Below are 19,495 nucleotides of genomic sequence, written 5' to 3'. Positions count from 1 at the left end.
ACCTCAGACCTAGTTTAACGAAAAGAAGAACTATGGCGGACATAATAGCAGTCTTCCAATAGTTGAGGGGCTCCTACAAAGACGAGGAGGTCAAGCTATTTTCCAAAGCACTGAAAGGCAAGATGAGGAACAATGGATGGAAACCAGCCAAGGAGAGACCCAAATTCGAACTAAGGAGAAATTTCCTAATGGTGAGAGCAATCAACCAATGGAACCACTTGCATTCAGAAGTTGTGGGTGCTCCATCAAAAAGAGACTGGACAATAATTTATCTGAAATGGTATATAGGGTCTCCTGCACGAGCAGGGGGTTGGGTTAGAAGACCTCTAAGGTCCCTTCCAACTCTGTTTATGTTCTATTTCTCCTTCCTTTCTTTGGCTTCCAATCTCCATCTACCCCGATATGCCCTTAATTGCTGGTGCCAAGGAAGGATTGCAGGGACCCCAGTGAGAATGACCACGAGTGGGGATAGACTCGGGAGGCCTATGGCAGACAATCCTCTGAGGGTCTCTCCCACCTCCGAGGCTCTGTTGAATGACTCCTGTTTGTTTTGGTTCGTTTAGCGTTTCTATCAGGGAGAGCCAAGGAATGGGGGCATTAGCTGTTTCACCTAATGAACGTCTCAAGAAGTGACTGTAATTGGCAGGCTCCATTACGGTCGTATCTCGAGGACTGCCTGTATTTAGCAGGGAACACTTTCTCTAAAAAGACTGTACAGGTAGTCCTCATTTAGCAACCCCAATTGGGACTGGCACCTCAGTCGTTAAGTAAAGCGGTCACTTAAGTGAAACCAACGTTTCACTCCAGCTTTCCTTTGTCCTTCCAGACCTGCAAAGATCATCCATGCGAGGACGGCTGGCCAAGTTACTTTTTTCCATCCTTGTCTTAATACTGATCGCTAAATGAGGCAGTCGCTAAACGAGGACTGTCTTTATTTGTCTTCATTAAGCTCCTTATGAATGCACAGAAGCAAAATCAGGCCGTAAGGTTGGCATCTTTAGCTAAACCTATCTCACTGCCACTCCTGTATTCATTGGTTTGGCCTTTGAAACGCACATATACACAAAACACAGCCCCAAATCCACAGCTCAGTAGTCAAATCCTCTATGCAACTTTTGCTTTTAATAACGATGTGCAGTTGTGGAGTTCTTGTGGTCAATTTGCTTCTGAACTTTGGCAGGGGTGGGGAACGATGTCCCTTTTATGACTTGTGGACTTGAACTCCCAGAATTCCTGAGCCAGTCAGGCTGGCTCAGGAATTCTGGGAGTTCAAGTCCACAATTGTTGCCCACTACTGCTTTATAGATCATAAAAAGCAAAGAGAGGTGGAAGGGACATTTGAACCATCATCCAACCGGTGCTGAGTCCAATTACTTTGTTTTCTTTTCATTTCAAGAAAGGCTGCATGTGCAGTATGGTCCTGGTTATCTACGGGACCGCCTACTACTACCAATAGCCTCCCACCAGCCAGTACGCTCTCATAGAGAGGGACTCCTCCGGGTGCCATCAGCCAAACAGTGTCGACTGGCGGCCCCTAGGGGGAGCGCCTTCTCTGTGGGGGCACCTACCATCTGGAATGAGCTCCCCCCGGAGATACGGAGGATCCCGGATCTGCGCACCTTCCGCCGTGCTGTGAAGACCTTTTTATTCCATCAGGCGGGCTTGGCCTAATCTCTCCCTTTTTAAATATGTAAATTTTAGTCTGTTTTTAAATTATTGGGGGGTTTTAATCTGTCTGGGCCAAAATGATTTAATTTGATTTTATTCTGGTTTTAAATTTTTTGTATCTATGTATTTTATTGTTGGCTGTTCACCGCCCTGAGTCCTTCGGGAGTAGGGCGGTATACAAATCAAATAAACTAAACTAAACTAAACTATGGTTGTATTTGTTAACTGTGGCAGCTTTAAGATGGGTGGACTTCAACTCCCAGAATTCCCCAGCCAGCATGGGCGCCTGAGGAATTCTGGGAATTGAAGTCCACTCATCTTAAAGTTGTCATGGTTAACAAGCACTGTTCTACAATACAGCAAAAGTAAACTTAATCTCTAATCCTAATCTAATCTCTAACTGAAAAAAAACACAGGCTGGACCTTTTCCTTAAAAATTCCAACAGTGGTCCACAGAATTTGACCATTGGAGCCACCAAGTTCACTCATCCCTACAATCAAACCTCGCCCATCCTAAATTTAAAGGCTTCACATCCTTGCCTTACAATCTTGGTTTCCTTCTGCAGAGATTCCAGATTTTAAAATGCACCTTAAAAAAAAACTGTATCTGGAAGAACGTCATTTGGAAGCCTGCATAGAATCAAGGAACCAAGTCAGTTGGCCACAGAATCAGGGGTGTCCTCAAGGGGTGAGCTCCCCCCCAAAAAAAGAGGTGGCAGTCTCGAGGCACATTTTAAAGCAAAGCAGAGCTCTTATCACAATACAGGGAGTCTTCAATTTACGACCAAAATTAAGCCTAACATTTCTGTTGCTAAGTGAGGCATTCCTTAAGTGAATTTTGGCCCACTTCACGTCCTTTCTTAACACAGTTGCTAAGTGAATCACTGCAATTGTTAAATTAGGAACACAGTTGTTAAGTGAACCTGGCTTCCTTATTGATTTTGCTTGTCAAAAGGTCCCAAAAGGGGATCACATTGCGACTGTCATAAATATGAGTCAGTTGCCCTGTGCCCAAATTTTGTACACTTGACCATGGGGATGCTGCAATGGTTGTAAGCATGAAAAACTATCATGTCACTTCTTTCAGTACCATTGTAACTTCGGTCACTAAATGAACTGTCGTAAGTCAAGGACTATCTGTATTGTGGCTGCCATCTTGATTTTTGTGAAAACCAGACATACAGGTAGAATGAAAGGAACCCTAGACAATATCCAATTCTGCTCAGTGCAGGAAGAGATTCTTTTTTTACTTTTTAGCACAAATTACTATAATTCATTGGAAGTCACGGGAAAGGCTAAGGAGTTGCATAATTTGACCGGAAATCTTATTTGCACCATTATCTTATTTGCACCCTGATCCAGAAATTAAGCCATTGAGATTCATTCTCAAATGCATGCTAAAATTATGGAAGACTATAACTGCATTTTTTCCCCCTGGCTACTAAAAGTTTTCCCAGCTTTGGGCATTTCATCCCAATCATTTCAATTTTAAAAGACAATTAACAGTGATTAAATGTTAAGAATTTAAACTCATTTGCCTAATGTAACATCTTGGCAGGGTTGTTTTTCACACTCTGTAATATTTCAGCAGATACAGTGACTTGCTTTCGGACCCCAGACTTCCCATACAGGTAGTCCTCAACTTACAACCACAATTGAGCCAAACATTTCTGTTGTTAAGCGAGACAGTTGTTAGGTGAATTTTGCCTCATTTCACAACCGTTCTTGACAAGTGAATCACTGCAGTTGTTAAATGAGTCACATGGTCGTTAAGCGAATCTGGATTCCCCACTGACTTGTCAGAAGGTCGCAAAAGGGGAATGAGTGACACTGGGACACTGCAACTGTCATAAATACGAGATGGTAGCCAAGTGTCTGAATTTTGATTACGTGACTGGGGAGGATGCAATGGTCATAAGTGTGAAAAACTGTCATATGCCATTTTTTTCAGTTCTGTTGTAACTCCGGTCATTAAATGATTATAAATCGAGGACTACCTGTAACTAACTTTGTCCTTTCTCCGTGTTAAAAAAAAGATTACTACATTTCCATCCCACTGCTTCTCTGCACAAGCAGGGCGGGCAAAAAAGTCAAGATTGCAGCCCTACTCCTTTTCTGCATGTTTTTACAAAACACGTTAAAAAGAAATCCGGCTTCGATTATGCGGATGTGACCCTCAACTCAACCATTTAACACACACACTCACACACCAACACCCTGGTACAGAAGTCAAAACTACATATTTGCCCCCATTTTACCAAAACAACAACCCTGCCGGTAGTCTGTGATCCGAGAGACCGATTGGCGTGAGATTCCCCAGTAAGGAAGCATAGGGACCCAATATTTTTTTTGCCATTAGATGCAATGGAAATAAACAGCTGATCACTAGGGATCACACCCCTGTCCCACCCTAGATCTTTCATCTCTCTTTCTACTCTACCCCCTTGCTATGACCCTGTAGCCTTTAACATTGTGATCGCAGGCAGATATTCAGCCGGGAGAGCTTTGGCCACCGTGGACATGGCAAAGTGACGGCGCCAAGAATTTCTTGCCTGCTGTGAAGCAATTCAAAGGCATTTGGGTTCCAGCTGCTCTACTCCCTTCCTGGCTCACCGTTGGACTGGATAGTTGGTGTGACCTTGATGTCCTTCTTCCCCAAGGAAATGTCCCAGCCTGCCCACCCCACCCCGGGTTCGAGTCTGCGACCAGTCGCCTTGTCTCATCTGCCTTGTTCTTGGAGACTTTGCATCTTCAAAATCTGGAAGAGGATTCTTTGGACATCTTCATCCATGTGGCCCTGAGAGGAGCAGAAAAGGGAAAAAAACAAAAATGAGATCATGAACATCTGGAGATGTTCCTCAGCATTTAATCAAGCATTTTGGCTGGTAGGAGGACTTTTGCCTTTGTTCCTACAAGAGGACAGATGTCCAATAACATCTCACTATTCAAGGAGATTGTGCTCGAGGGAATCCCTACAAGATCAGCAGTCACGATCTCTCTGATAAAGGAGAATGTTTGTAGCTCAGAGTTGACATGAGGGGTTCTTGGTGCTCTCTGAGCTTGGTGGTTTTCTTGCAGACATTTCATGACCCAACTAGGTAACATTATCAGTGCTCATCACACTAGCACTGATAATGTTACCTAAGTAGTTGGGTCATGAAATGTCTGTAAGAAAACCACCAAGCTCAGAGAGCACCAAGGACCCCATACTCTTCCTTCTCCCCCTCCTCTTCTTCCTCTCCGTAAACCCCACTCCTTTGTAGCCCTGATAATGTTATCTAGTTGGATAATGAAATGTCTGCAAAAAACTCCACCAAGCTCAGAGAGTACAAAAGACCCCACACTCTTCCTTTCCATAAACCCCATTCCCTTCTAGCACTGATAATATTACCTAGTTGGGTCATGAAACGTCTCCAAGAAAACAAGCTTAGAGAGCACCAAGGAATTCTCATGACCTCTTTGCTCTGTGAGCGTCATTGATTGCCAGTCAGCTTCTGGATTCAATTCCTGCTGCTGGTTATGACCTATAAGGGCCTACGTGACGTGGGGCTGGATGATCTGAGACACTTCCTCTCCAGTTATATCCACCCATCCCATCATGTCTGGGATGGGTTTTTGTGATTGTTGTTTTGTGGGCTGGGAAATTCTGGCAGTTGAAGTCTGCATATCTTTAAAGTTGCCAAGGTTGAGAAATATGGTTCTAAAGGATTTATATATTTATTTATATATTTATTTATCTACTTATTCCTTTCCATACTTTAACTCTGGCTGGAAAGATAAGAATTTGGTCCAGGAAAGACTTTAGAACTCGGTGGGGAATTGAGCCTGGAATGCACTATCTTTTTCAGAGGCTCTGATGCTGACCAGTTGGACATCGGCCTGCATAGTTTATTCCTAAACTGGCTCTATGAAAGAGTCAAAATAAATTGAAATACTGCCATACAGGTAGTCCTCGGCTTACAATACTTCATTTAGTGGCTGTTTGAAGTTACAACGGCACTGAAAAAAGTGACTTATGGCCAATTTTCACACTTATGACTGTTGCACCATCCCCGTGGTCACGTGATTTACACTCTGGTACTTGACAATTGACTCACATGATGGTTGCAATGTCCCGGAGTCACATGATCTGCTTTTGCGACCTGACAAGCAAAGTCAACGGGGATGCCAGGTTCGCTTAACAACCGTGTTACTAACTTAACTGCAGTGATTCACTTAAGAAATGTGGCGAGACTTCCGGTTTGCTGTTTGTCACTGCCAGACGTTCCTTTGGGATCGTCAGCTTCCATCACCTGTCAGAGCCGCCTTCACAACGGAATGGCGGCTCGAAAAAACTCCGTTTCCACGAGGAAACGGAGATAGAGCCGGCAGGGGTGGGTAGAACTCTCTGCGGAGTCCCAAAAGTTTTTTCTTTACTTTTGGTACGGAGCGGATGAGATGCCCCGTATCCCCAGCCGCTGCTCCGGGCTTTGGGAGACCTCTGCTGATGCAGAGCCAGGCCTGCAAATTTAACAGATTACTCAAAGAAATGTGAGCTGGACCTGTAATACTGAACCGCAAGTATTTTACTGATTTTTTAAAAAAAAAATTACTTAAGAGAGAGGAGGAAAAGAAAGAGGAAAAAAAGCCTTTTAAAATGGCGTCGGCTGGAGGAGAGGCTGAAAGGGAAAGTCCTTCCGTTTTCTATTACTACAATGTAGCGGAATAAATACCACTGGCTACATTTGTAGACAAAACTTCGCTCCTGTGTCTTTTTCTCTTTTTTTTCCCTTGGAGATCTGATATTGTTGTTGATTGGAAAGAAGTCTTTCTTGCTTTTTTTTTTTAACAAAGCCTGCCTGGGCGGAAACATGGCACTGAGACTCATAAAGTCAGATAAACAAGAAGGGGGGGGATTCCCCCACCAATAATTTAAAGGAACAAGTCTTAACTCTTCAGTCTCAGAAACCTGATTTTAATATAACAGAATTTTTTATAGAGGAGATTGAAAGAAGGGAGGAGATTGTGAATCAGCAACTTGAAAAATTTAAGCAGGAAATTAAAGAAATTAAAGAATTGGTGAAATCTAAGTTTGATTCTTTGGACAAAAAATTCTCAAAAGTGGCTAATGGTTTTACAGAATTTATGATACAGTTGGACACAAATACTAATGTACTAGAGTCTAAAATGGAAGAAATTCAAGATAAATTGGACAATAGAATTCAAAAAATTGAAAATGATTTGACAAACACTCAGGATAATAGCTTAGAAGAAAAACCTAAAATGGATGCTGATCAAAAGTATGGTAATGCAGAAAATCTGCAACAGAAGATTGAAAAAGAGATTTTAATGGTACAATATAATTTCACAGAATATGCGATAAGATTAAGAGGTTTGCAGGAAAATAATAGAGATGATTTAAGGAAAATATCTTCTGAATTTCTAGCTGGGATTCTAAAGGTTCAACCTGACGAAGTGTTTTGTAGGATTGACAGAGTCTATCGAATTAACTCCTGGATTGCCAAGCAAAGGCAATTGCCTAGAGACGTGGTGATTTATTTTACAGATAAGGAAATTAGGAATAATATCGTGCAAAATTCCTTCAATTCTAATTTGCAATTGTATGGAAGAAAGATTTGGATTTACAAGGAACTCCCACCTAAGATATTGATGGAAAGGAAGAAATTTGGTTTTCTGGTGAATGAGTTAAAAAAGAGAAATATTTCATTCAGGTGGGACGCCCCAGTTGGTATTATATTTAGATATCAAGGAGAAAGATATCAGCTAAATACTGTTGAAAGAGCGGAAGAATTTTATCAAAATAGGTTGAAAATGAACTTAACATCTTCAGGTATAATACAGGATAAGCAGAAGGAGCCGGAAATAAAGGTAAAATATCGAATTATAGAGACTGTACCAGATGAATTGCCTTTGGATTTATTGGATACCCCAGCTGGACTATCTACAAATTTGAGAGAAGTGGCATCTAATTTTAATGTGATGACTTATCAAGGCAAGGATAAGCATGGAAACCAACTAGGGGATATACAAGGGATAAAAAAGAAACATGAGATACAAAAACAAAACCAAGACCAATCTACAAAGCAGAATAAAAACCGACCAGATGATATACAATTTGTAGAAAGGAAACCAGGATGGAAACCAAACCCACAAAAAGAAAAGAAAAAGAGAAATAGGTGGCATAAAAATAGAAATTTTTAAATTAGGCAACAGTGAAGCCAGTGACTTTAAAATATGAATGATTATGTGTAAACACAGAAGAGGCGACGTATTGGTTAATATCATCCTGAGGATTGTGGCAGATCTCTGCATGGCCGTAATTTGGGGACGTGAACGAGCCTTAAACTGATGGATTTGAATTATCCATTTTGGAATTTCTTTTTGTGTTGATAAACATATTATATTATCTTGAATTACAAGGCAAGAGAATGATGCTGGGGCATGCAGAAGATCGGGTTGTTACCCACTACGATGATGGGAATTAATAATCCTGATGAAACCCACAATTATTACTATATGGAATATAATTATAATGTCACTCGGGTGGTTGTTTTTACTTTTATACATATAAGAAGATATTTACTACTGATGGGGGCAGATATGATTGAAGATCCTGAATAAACTGTTGCACTAGCAAGCTATGTTACCCGATCATGGATGTTGGTTCTACCAATCCAGTGGAAAGACCTCAAAGAAGATACTATATGGATTATAAATTTAAAGTTATTGTCTTTTCTTTTTTTTTATTTAGATATAATGGAAAATATAGACATATATTTTTAAGTAGTGTGGGCAGTGAATCAAAGATATTAAGAAATGTTGTGTATGGTAATTTTGTATGATAGTGGGTGAATAAGCTAGTTAGTAGATTGATTAGTCTAAGAAAAGGGATTTTTAAGTGATATATTTAGGGGAGTGGAGGAAATGGATAGAGTGGAATAAATGTTAAACTAGATTTTATGGGGAAGGCCGCTTTGAAATGTTATAGTAACATATATAGAAGATTAAATGTTAAAGTAGGACTTATTGTATAGTTTTAAAGTGGAGAAGTTATTCTATAATGTTATAGTATAATGTCTTTTTTTTTTTTCCTTTCTTTTCTCTTTTCTGAAATGTATGGATAAAGGGGGATGTTATAATATTAATAATACTTTTAGTAAGTAAAGGTCAATATCTAGAGGGAGTAAGTAATCTGTTATGAATTAGGGTTTTTTTTTTTGTTATGAAGAAGTCACAGGGGGGGATGGGTGGGGAGGGGGGGTTAGGGAGGGGGAGGGAGAGGGGGAAAAAAAGGGGGAAAAATTTGTATTTGAAAACTTTTTCAATAATAAAAAAAAAAGAAATGTGGCGAGAAAAATTGTAAAATGGGGCAAAACTCACTTAACAAGCTTCTCACTTAGCAACGTAAATTTTGGGCTCAAATGTGTTTGTAACTTAAGGACTATCTGCGTGCGCTAGCATGAAGGATAACTAATTCCTGATGCGAAGTTTTATTGCTTGAACAGGACTTTTAAACTAACTTGGACACATTAGTTATTAGGGATGGGCAGCTATTCAGCTCCAAAACCAGAATCAAGTTTTGGAACAAGCATGGGAGTGTGTGCGTGCACAAATCCACGCAAACACACACAGACCCCCCAAATAGAGGGGCAGGGCAAGAAACAATGGTTGGAAATTAACCAAGGAGTGAAGCAACCTGGAATTAAGGAGAAACTTCCTAACAGTGAGGACAATTAACCAGAGGAACAGCTTGCCACCAGAAGTTGTAAATGCTCCATCACTGGAGGTTTTTAAGAAGAGTCTAGAGCAGGGGTGTCAAACTCGATTTCACTGAGGGTGTTTGACCTTGGGGGCCTGGGGTGGGCGTGGCCAGGTTGACATCACTCATGTCGGGGGCACCTGTGGTGGTCCGAGTGTTCTGCCAGTGAAAATGGGCTCCCGAGCTCTGTTTTTGGCCATGAGGGCCTCCTGCAACTCTGCCAGCGAAAATGGAGCCCTCCTGAGCTCCGTTTTCTCTGGCAGAGGCACTGCAGGCCGGTCCTTCACTGTTTCCAGGACAGCCCCACAGACCAGAACTAAGCACCCGTGGGCCGGATCCGGCCCCCAGGCTTTGAGTTTGACACCCCTGGTTTAGACAGTCTCTTTATCTGAAATTGTATAGGTTCTCCTGCTTGAGCAGGGGGTTGGGCTAGAAGACCTCCAAGGTCCCTTTCAGTCATTCTAGATGTTCAGGCAACCCCTGTGCCCTCTCTCACATTCACATTCAGACCCACCAACTGGGTCCCTGTCACTAGCTGTGTCCCCACACTCAAACGGCAGTCCAGTCCTCTAGCTCCTCCTCCTCTCTACTTTGGGTCCCTGCCAAACATATTCCAGATTCTTTTTCTTTTCCCACACAATATGAAATATTTCTAACTCACTGTCAGGAACGAAGAAGACCTGGGCCAACTCACCTGGATAGCATAGAGAAGGTGCCCTCTGTACAAAGAGATGATATTGCTATGGCGTCGCTCAGATTCCTAGTACAAAAAGAGAATTAAGAGAAATAGTTTAAAATAAAATAAAATAACCGATATGGCTCAGCTAAGACTATTTCAAGTGGAATTCACTGCAGTCACAAACGTCTCCAAATTTTTTTCTTGTCTGAGGAGAGCTTGCCTGTTTAACAGCCCTCATTCTGAATTTACCAGGTGAGTTTATTCGGTTAGTAATAGGATTCCCAACTAGCTATTCTCGATCCTATGAAAATTGTGGGGGTTAATTTTAAAATTTCTTACAGGACATTGGATTTTTCAGAGGCGTTTAGCTAACTACCACAGCTTCAAGGGTTGGTCCCATCTCATGCGACGGATCCCATCTCTTCTAATCAGTTCCACCTCATGCAAACGTCTTCCTTTTATTCAAGCAAGATATAGTCAAGAGCTTTTGATTGGTTGGTTGATTACGATATGTGCCATTACGTTGTTAAAGGAACTGTGGAAATACATGGCACACAGGTCATCTCCATCTCATCTGGAGGTGGGATTTTAACAGAATAAGAGAGTTGGAAGGGACCTTGGAGGTCTTCTAGTCTCACCCCCTCCTCACCCAGGAGACCTTATATGAGGGCCTCACAATGACACGTCACGTGATGTATTGCAACTTTTTTCCCCCTTCGCTAAACAGGATGGGCGTGGCCAGCACGTGACGCCTCTGGCCCATGGGCCACGGGTTTGACCCCTGCTGTATACCATTTCAGAGAAATGGTTGTCCAATCTCTTTTTAAAAACCTTCACTGTTGTAGCATTCACAATGTCTGGAAGCAAGATTGGAAATTTCTCCTTCGTTCTAGGTTGCTTCTCTCCTTGATTAGTGTCCATCGGTTGCTTCTTGTCCTGCCCTCAGGTGCTTTGGAGAATAGCTTGACTCCCTCTTCTTTCTGACAGCTCCTCAGATATTAAAACACTGCTATCATGTCTCTCCTAGTCCTTCTTTTCATTAAACTAGACATACCCAGTCCCTGCAACCGTTCTTCATATGTTTTATCCTCCAGCCCCCTAATCATCTCTGTTGCTCTTCTCTGCACTCTTTCCAGAGTCTCCACTTCTTTTTTGTATCATGCTGACCAAAACTGGATCTAAGCACCGTGGTGGTGCCATGCTTAGAATGCAGTATTGCAAGCTTAACTCTTCTCACTGCCAGCAGTTCAATCCTAACCATTTCAGGGTTGACTCAGCCTTCCATCCTTCCAAGGTCAGTAAAGTGGTATATATGTGGTATATATTTGCTGTGAAGTGGTATATAAGTCTAAGTGCTATTCCAAATGTGGTCTTACCAATACATTACTCCCTGTTCATTTTCCGAGGAACACCTGACCCATCTCAAGTGAAAGAAACCAGACAATTGAGCTTGAAGGACCCTCCTAAAACATCTATTTGAGTCTCTCCTTAATTCTCCTTTCCTTCCTTCGTAAGATACTCACAATCAATTGCTGCTCCAGATCTTTAATTCTCCTCTGGAAGGTAGCTACGTCCAGTTCACTCTCTGTCTTTGATGAGAAGATCCCTTTAGGGGAAGCACCACTAGATAGCTCTGAAAGGTCCTTCAGAGCTTCTTTCAGTTTGAAAACCTCTTTGGAGAGCTCTGTGATCTGCCGAGGAAGGAAGGGAAATAGTGACACCAGGGCAACCATTATTTTTCACACCCAATAAGCCACACATCTGGATTCTTCTGCTTAATTTCCATAGGTCCATACCCTTTTGAGGTAAGCCCAGAAAAGGAGTGAGAAATCAAAAGAATTAAGACCTGAGTTGAGAAAAAGAGAAGGAATTTCAGCTAATTTCAGTTCACACAAGGGGCGTCCAACCTTGGCAACTTTAAGATCTGTGGACTTCAATTCCCAGAATTCCCCAGCCAGCCAATACTGGTCGTAAGTCACTTTTTTCAGTGCCGCTGTAACCTACTTGAGGAAGGCTTGACTGACATTTTAGCAGGAATATTTTATATACTTTGCCAGTTTGCCTTTTGGCATTGCATGGAATGCCTAGGAAATGTCCAAAATATTAAGCTTTTCATTATTATTATTATTATTATTATTATTATTATTATTATTATTAGTTAATCTTTGGTGAGATTCACAGCCTTTGAGGCTGGTTAATAGCTCAGCAGCTCGAGTCCTAACCAAGGACCTAGGAACTGTTAAGATATCGTCGGAGGATGTAAGCTGTTCCGAGTAAGGTGGTTTTTTGTAGAGTCAAAATGTTCAAGTCCGGCAAATTTAGAATTTCTAAATAAATAAATAAATAAATAAATAATTTTATTTCTATACCGCCCTTCTCCCGAAGGACTCAGGGCGGTGTACAGCCTATTTAAAAACACAAAAAACACGACAACAATTTAAAATTTAAAATCATTAAATAATTAGGCTCCAATTAAAATCCCAGAAATTTAAAATACCCCAATTTAAAACGTTATGTTAATAGCCCTGCCTGGCGGAACAACAGGGTCTTCAGAGCGCAGCGAAACACCCGGAGGTCGGAAATCTTTCGTATTTCGGGGGGCAGTTCATTCCACAGGGCTGGGGCTCCCACAGAGAAGGCCCTCCCCCTGGGTGTCGCCAGCCGACATAACTTGGCTGATGGCACCCGGAGGAGACCCTCTCTGTGGGAGCGGACTGGTCGGTGGGAGGCTATTGGTGGCAGAAGTCGGTCTCGGAGGTACCCGGGTCCTATGCCATGGAGCGCTTTAAAGGTGGTAACCAACAGGTGGTAACCAAAGGTGGTAACCAACCAAATAGCGGGGTAGCCCTTTGGGTATTGCTCCGAGGGCTCCAATTACAATCGGGACAACACACGATTTCTTTTTCCACAGTCGCTCAACTTCAATTTGCAAATCCCGGTACTTTGTGATTTTTTTCTTGCTGCTTATCTTCAATCCGTGCATCACCAGGTACTGCAATGTCAATGAACCATACTTTTTTCTTTTCAACTATTGTTATGTCAGGTGTATTGTGGACCAAGTGCCTGTCAGTCTGAATCCTAAAGTCCCACAAGATCTTGAGTTTCTCATTCTCTAAAACTTTCTCAACCTGATGTTCCCAGTGGTTTTTGCTGTACTCAAATCCAAACTTCTGGCACAATTTCCAGTGAATGATCTTAGCAACACGGTCATGGCGTTGTAGGTAGTCAGTTTGTGAAATTTTGCTGCACCCACTGATCAGGTGGTCGAAGCAAAATTATTATTATTATTATTATTATTATTATTATTATTATTATTATTATTATTAGAATTAGAATTAGAATTAGAATTAGAATTAGAATTTGTATACCACCCTACTCCTGAAGGACTCAGGGCGGTGAACAGCCAAATAAAATACATATAATATAAATGTTAAAAAACCATTAAAATACAATTAAATAATTGGCCCGGAAAACAAAATTTAAAACACCTCAAATTCATAAGACAAGTTTCAAATTTAAAATTTTTAAAAAAATTTAAAAACAATTTAAAAGAGAGGTTAGGCCATTCATAGTTTGATGTCCCATTTTTTGGCATTCTATAGATTTCCTAGACATTCTACAAAATACCTAATTTTACACATTGGCGGTAACATACAAAGCCAGAACTGAGAAGTTAATCTGCTCTTAAATTATATACTCAAAATGTGCAATCAACTCTTACATAAAGAATTATTGGCTTATCCATGCACAGGACATAACAAACAAGATGCTGAAAAGATGCTCTCGGACTAACTTGAGTTAAAACAATTAACCAGTGGAACGGCTAGCCACCAGAAGTTGTGGGTACTCCAACACTGGAGGTTTTTAAGAAGAAATTGGATAGACATTTCTCCAGAATGGTACAGTGTCTCCTGCTTGAACAGTGGGCTGGACTAAAAGACCTCCGGGGTCCCTTCCAACTCTGAATAACAGAGTTGGAAGGGACCTTGGAGGTTTCTAGTCCAACCCACTGTTGGACTAGATAGAAAAAAAATGCTTTCAAAAGCCTCTGACGATCCCAGCTGAGTTGCCTGATCATCAGAGGCTTTTGAAAGCATTTTTTTACAACCTCTTCAAGAGGTTGTAGAAAAAATGCTTTTAAACGTAAAAAAAATAAAATAAAAAGGTTGGCCACGCCCACCCAGTCACATTACCCACCACCACCATCAAGCCACACCCACAGAACCGGTAGTAACAAATTTTACATTTCACCACAGAGTGGAGGAAATTTTATATTTCCTCCACTCTTTGGCAGCTCCCCCAAATATTGGAAGACTGCTATTATGTCTCCCCTGATCCTTCACTTCACTAAACAAGCCATGCCCAGTTCCTGTAACCATTCATCGTATGTTTTAGCCTCCAGTCCCCTAATCATCTTGGTTGCTCTTCTCTGCACTCTTTCTAGAGTCTCAACATCTTTTTTATAGTGTGGTGACCAAAACTGGAGGCAATAGGACAAGTCCAAGAGCCCCTTTTCGGATGAATCAAACAGGACTCACCTTCTTGTCTTTCTCTTTGACCAGCTTGGCCGAGTCCTCGATGTGGGTGTGCAGCTCCTGGAGACGTTCGGACTCCGCCCTCAGGCTCTGCAACTGCTTCTCGGCGGCGGCTAGCTGCGCCTCAGCCGCGTGCTTCTCACTCTTCATGAAGAGGGCCTCCCGCTGCACCTGGAAGACTTCCGTGCAGGTCCGTTCGTGTTTGCAGCCCAGGTCGCTCAGCTTTGCCTTCAGGGCCTCGATTTCGGCCTGCGAGGTGACCCTTAGCTCCTCGTGGGCCTCCTTGGAAACGGCGCCTTGACGGATCTCATCCAGCTGGGCCTGGAGTTGGGAGGCCTCTTGGGCTTTGGCTTTCAGCTCCTGCTCCAACAGCTTTGCTTTGGCCTTCAACTCCCACAAGGTGCCCTCCAAGGCCTCCTTGGCTCGGGCGTGCTCGGCCAGGGGCACCGACTCTCGCCTGAAAGCCTCGGTGGTCTTCTGAAGTTCTGCCAGCTTGGTTTGGGTAGAGGTGTACTTCTCTTTCATCTCCAGCAGCTTCTTCTCAGCCCCGGAGAGGGCGGTCTTCAACTTCTCCACCATGTCTTCGTGGTCCACTCTGGAGACACACTGAGAGGCCAGCCTCTCCTTGGTCGCTTGAAGCTCCTCTTCCAGCTTCTCCCGGCCTTCTTGGAGCTCCTCGACGTGAGCCTTCACCTCTTCGTGTTGCTTCGTCATGGCCTTTAGCTGCTCTCGCAGCTTGCTGGTCTCCTCCTGAAGTGCCTGGCTTACGGAAGACCTTCCTTCAAGCATCTCGTGTCTCTCCTCCTCCAAGGTGGCCCTCAGTTCTCTTAGTTCTGTTTCCGCAGAGGTGCATCTCTTTAGAAGGATCTCTTTCTCCTGGGACACTGAATCCAAGGAGGCACCAAGGGTGGCTTTCATCTCCTCGTACGCCTCAATGGAGCAGTTTTGAGCCCCTCTTTCTTCTTGATCCCTGAGCAGCCCTTCCAAATCCTTCATCTTCTGATCTTGCTCCTTCAGCTCCTCCCGAGTCTGGTGCAGAGCAGCCTTGACCGTCTCAAGTTCAGTTCTGGAACTCTCCGTAGCTTCTTTCTCCTCCACGGACAAGATGCCCAGCTCAATCTGTTCTTCAAGGATCTTGACTTCAGCCAAAGCTGCCTGATATTTCTTCTGGGTCTCGCTCAGCTCATTCATCAGCTCCTCCATCTCTTCTCGGGTTACTGGGTTGAATTTGCTTTTTCCTTCCGGCTCCGATCCGGCTTTATTTTCCGTCGCTCGGTTCTCTCTGATCTGATCATCCGGGAGGCTGATCTTCTCCAAAGCTTCTTTAAGGGCTGTGATTTGCTTCTCGTAATCATCCTTCAGCTGTTCGTAAGCCTCTGCTGAGACGAGTTTACGAGGGCTGCCATCTATTCCGTTGCTTTCCAGGGACTTCAGAAGCTCCTGAGCCTCCAGTTGCTGTCCTTTCAGCTTCTCGAACTCGGATCTGAGCGAGTCGTACAAAATGATAGGGATGAAGTCCCCAGAAGTGTCAACCTCGCTCTGGTCCTTCTCGTCCTTCTCCAGAACCTGCACAAAATGGAAATTTGATTTATTGGATATACACAGAGAGAGAAAAAACACCACAAACGTGTTCAGGAGAATTTAATGCATAGCCTCAGGGACTGTGTTTAATGCATATAGCTAGTCCTCGGCTTTTGACCTATATTTTTCGTACTTCTTCTGGGTTTTGCCTTCCGTAGCTAATACTAAGAGGGAATTTATTGTTGTTGACAATAACAATAAAATATAACGAAATATTGTTATTCCTCAACTTAATGACCACAATTGAGCCCCAAATTTCTGTGGCTAAAGCGAGACAGTTGTTATGTGAGTTTTGCCCCATTTTAGGACCTCTCTTGCCACAGTTAAGTGTTAAGTGAATCAGTAAATTGTTAAGTGAATCAGTAAATTGTTAAATGAATTTGGCTTCCCTGTCAACTTTGCTTGCCAGACAGTCATAAAGATCATATCACCTGGGACGCTGCAACCGTCATAAGTACATGCAACAGATATACGTGTGAAAAATTGCTGCAAGACACTTTGTTCAGTGCTGTTGTAACTTTGAAACGGTCATTAAACGAACCGTTGCGAGTCGACAACTGCTCCCTGTAGTTTATCGTTGGTTAACTCAAGCAATATTTCTCCACAGCAGGTGAGTAAATGCCCAGGTGGTCAAAGTTAGGATTTACCTGTATTTTTTCCATTAATTTTTTGTTCTTCTGGGTTAGGGACTCTATCTGGCCCTGCAGAGTTGCTAAGAGTTCTTCCGTGGAGGCACTTAAGGTTTTCTTGGAGAGAAGCTCAGCAGTTGCTAAAAGGAAAAGAAGAAGAAGAAATGGGGGAAAAAGTGAAAATGTGCAAAAAAAATAGATTAAATCTGGTGGAGAAGCCCACCCTGGGCTAAAGTTACAAAAATACAGGTAGTCCTCGACTTACGACCACCATTGAGCCCAACATTTCTGTTGCTAAGACAGATGTTTGTTCAGTGAATTTCGCCCCCTTTTACCATCGTTCTTGCCACCGTCATTAAGCGAAACATGGCAGTTGATAAGTTAGTGATCCGATTGTTAAGCAAATCTGGCTTCCCCATGGACTTCGCTTGTCAGAAGGTCGCAAAAGGAGGCCACACGACTCCGGGACACTGCAATAGTCATAAATATGAGTCTGAAGTTTGATTACGTGACTACAGGGATGTCGCAACGGTCATAAGTGTGAAAAATGATCCAAAGTCCCTTTTTAAGTTGTTAAAAGAACTGTGCAAATACATGGAACAGAGGTCATCTCATCACCATGTGACCCCCGGGTCCCTGCAAATCGTCATAAATATGAGTTGGTTGCGAAGCAGATCAATTTTGTTCACGTGACGGCGGGGATGCTGCAATGGTTGTGTGAAAAAATGGTCATAAGTCCCTTTTTTTCACTGTAACTTCGAATGGTCACTAAATGGACCGTTGCAAGTCGAGGACTGCCGACAGATTAAGACCCAGCCTTACCTGGAAACTCCAGCAGTTCCCCCTCTTCGTCCTGCAGGGTTTCAATGTCATAGCTGGTATTTTCCTTCTCGTTCTGCACAGAGAAGACAAGATGGGAGATTTCCCAAAAAGTGGGAGTCTAAGAGAAGTTCTATGGAGAAGGAGAGGAGCCGACGGACTCCGTTCGGCTCAAGGAAAAGACAATTATTTTGGAAGACGATTTTATGCAAAGGTGTGTTTGTCTCTCTCAGATACCGTCCAGATGTGATGGAAGGCCATCCGGATTCCCAAGAGGGAGGGAAGGATGGAGGGTCCTTAGTGCTCTCTGAGTTTAGTTGTTTCCTTGCGGACGTTTTGTTATCCAACTAGGTAACATCATCAGTGCTAGACCAGAGTGGGATTTTGGGAGAGAAGGAAGAGGAGGAAGACTGGGATCCTTGATGCTTCTTGAGCTTGATATATTTTCTTGCAGACGTTTCATTACCAAACTAGGGACTATCAGTGCACAGGGAAACGAGTGCAAGAAAGCAGCCAAGCTCAGAAAGCACCAAGGATCCCACAGTTCTCCTCCTCCTCCTCCTTCTCCCCACCCCCCTTCTACCACTGATGATGTTCCCTAGTTAGGTCATAAAACGTCTGCCAAAAAAAAAAAAGCAAAACTCAGAAAGTACCAAGGACCCCACAGTTCTCCTCCTCCTCCTCCTTCCCCCACCCTTCTAGCACTGATTATGTTCCCTACTCAGGTCATAAAACGTCTGCAAGAAAAGAAAACAGCCAAACTCAGAAAGCACCAAGGACTTCACAGTTCTCCCCCCCCCACTTTCTACCACTGATGATGTTCCCTAGTTAGGTCATAAAACGTCTGCCAAAAAAAAAAAAAGCAAAACTCAGAAAGTACCAAGGACCCCACAGTTCTCCTCCTCCTCCTTCCCCCACCCTTCTAGCACTGATTATGTTCCCTACTCAGGTCATAAAACGTCTGCAAGAAAAGAAAACAGCCAAACTCAGAAAGCACCAAGGACTTCACAGTTCTCCTCCTCCTCCTCTTTCTCCTTCTCCCCCCCCCCCACTTTCTACCACTGATGATGTTCCCTAGTCAGGTCATAAAACGTCTACAAAAAAAAAGCAAAACTCAGAAAGCACCAAGGACCCCACAGTTCTCCTCCTCCTCTTCCTCCTTCTCCCCTCCCCCCCCCCTTTCTACCACTGATGATGTTCCCTAGTCAGGTCATAAAATGTCTACAAAAAAAAAAGCAAAACTCAGAAAGCACCAAGGACCCCACAGTTCTCCTCCTCCTCCTCCTCTTCCTCCTTCTCCCCTCCCCCCCTTTCTACCACTGATGATGTTCCCTAGTCAGGTCATAAAACATCTACCAAAAAAAAGCAAAACTCAGAAAGCACCAAGGACCCCACAGTTCAACCTTGAGCTATAAATATTCTCTTCCATTAGATGGGGGTGTAAAGGAGCAAGAGACAACTGAGTTCAGATAGTTTATGTAATGATAAAGAAGACTCCTCCCTAATAGTTCCCAGAACATGCATTTTATCTATTAAATTATTATTTATTAAATTGGTTTGCCACCCATCCCTCTGCAAGGCGACACCGGGCGATGCTTTATGATAGGGATGTTAGCCTGCTGTTGTTTGGCAAGATTCCGTCTACCGGTGAGGATCCATAATGAAACCACCTTGAAAAAATCACAAAATGTCTTTCTTGGATTTAGCAGCCTGACACCCCTACTTTAACTGGACTATTGAGGGGCTGGACAACTCGGGCGGTCACTCCATCTGAGCAAGACAACGCATCTCAAGGTCACCTTAAAGGAATGACGTGACCCTCAAA

The 19,495-nt window shown here is 43.0% G+C and overlaps 1 protein-coding gene across 5 annotated transcripts in view; it reads right to left on the bottom strand.

The window, feature by feature from the left end:
• Positions 1-2,879: 2,879 nt before the first annotated feature.
• Positions 2,880-19,495, bottom strand: part of ANKRD24 (ankyrin repeat domain 24) — a 39,661-nt gene continuing 23,045 nt past the window's right edge. For all 5 annotated transcript variants that reach the window (XM_034404352.3, XM_087893532.1, XM_034404353.3 and 2 more), the window contains 6 exons: positions 17,674-17,746; positions 16,870-16,991; positions 14,645-16,207; positions 11,630-11,797; positions 10,122-10,187; positions 2,880-4,465 (listed from right to left, as the gene is read on the bottom strand). In XM_034404352.3, the coding sequence (XP_034260243.2) occupies positions 4,388-4,465; positions 10,122-10,187; positions 11,630-11,797; positions 14,645-16,207; positions 16,870-16,991; positions 17,674-17,746 (2,070 nt within the window). In that variant the 3' untranslated portion in view covers positions 2,880-4,387. The remainder of the gene's footprint in view (positions 4,466-10,121; positions 10,188-11,629; positions 11,798-14,644; positions 16,208-16,869; positions 16,992-17,673; positions 17,747-19,495) is intronic.

This window comes from Pantherophis guttatus, chromosome 1 (assembly GCF_059756535.1).
Source record: "Pantherophis guttatus breed Tessera chromosome 1, ASM5975653v1, whole genome shotgun sequence".
NCBI classification, from domain to species: domain Eukaryota; kingdom Metazoa; phylum Chordata; class Lepidosauria; order Squamata; family Colubridae; genus Pantherophis; species Pantherophis guttatus.
This window is presented reverse-complemented; position numbering and strand designations above follow the sequence as displayed.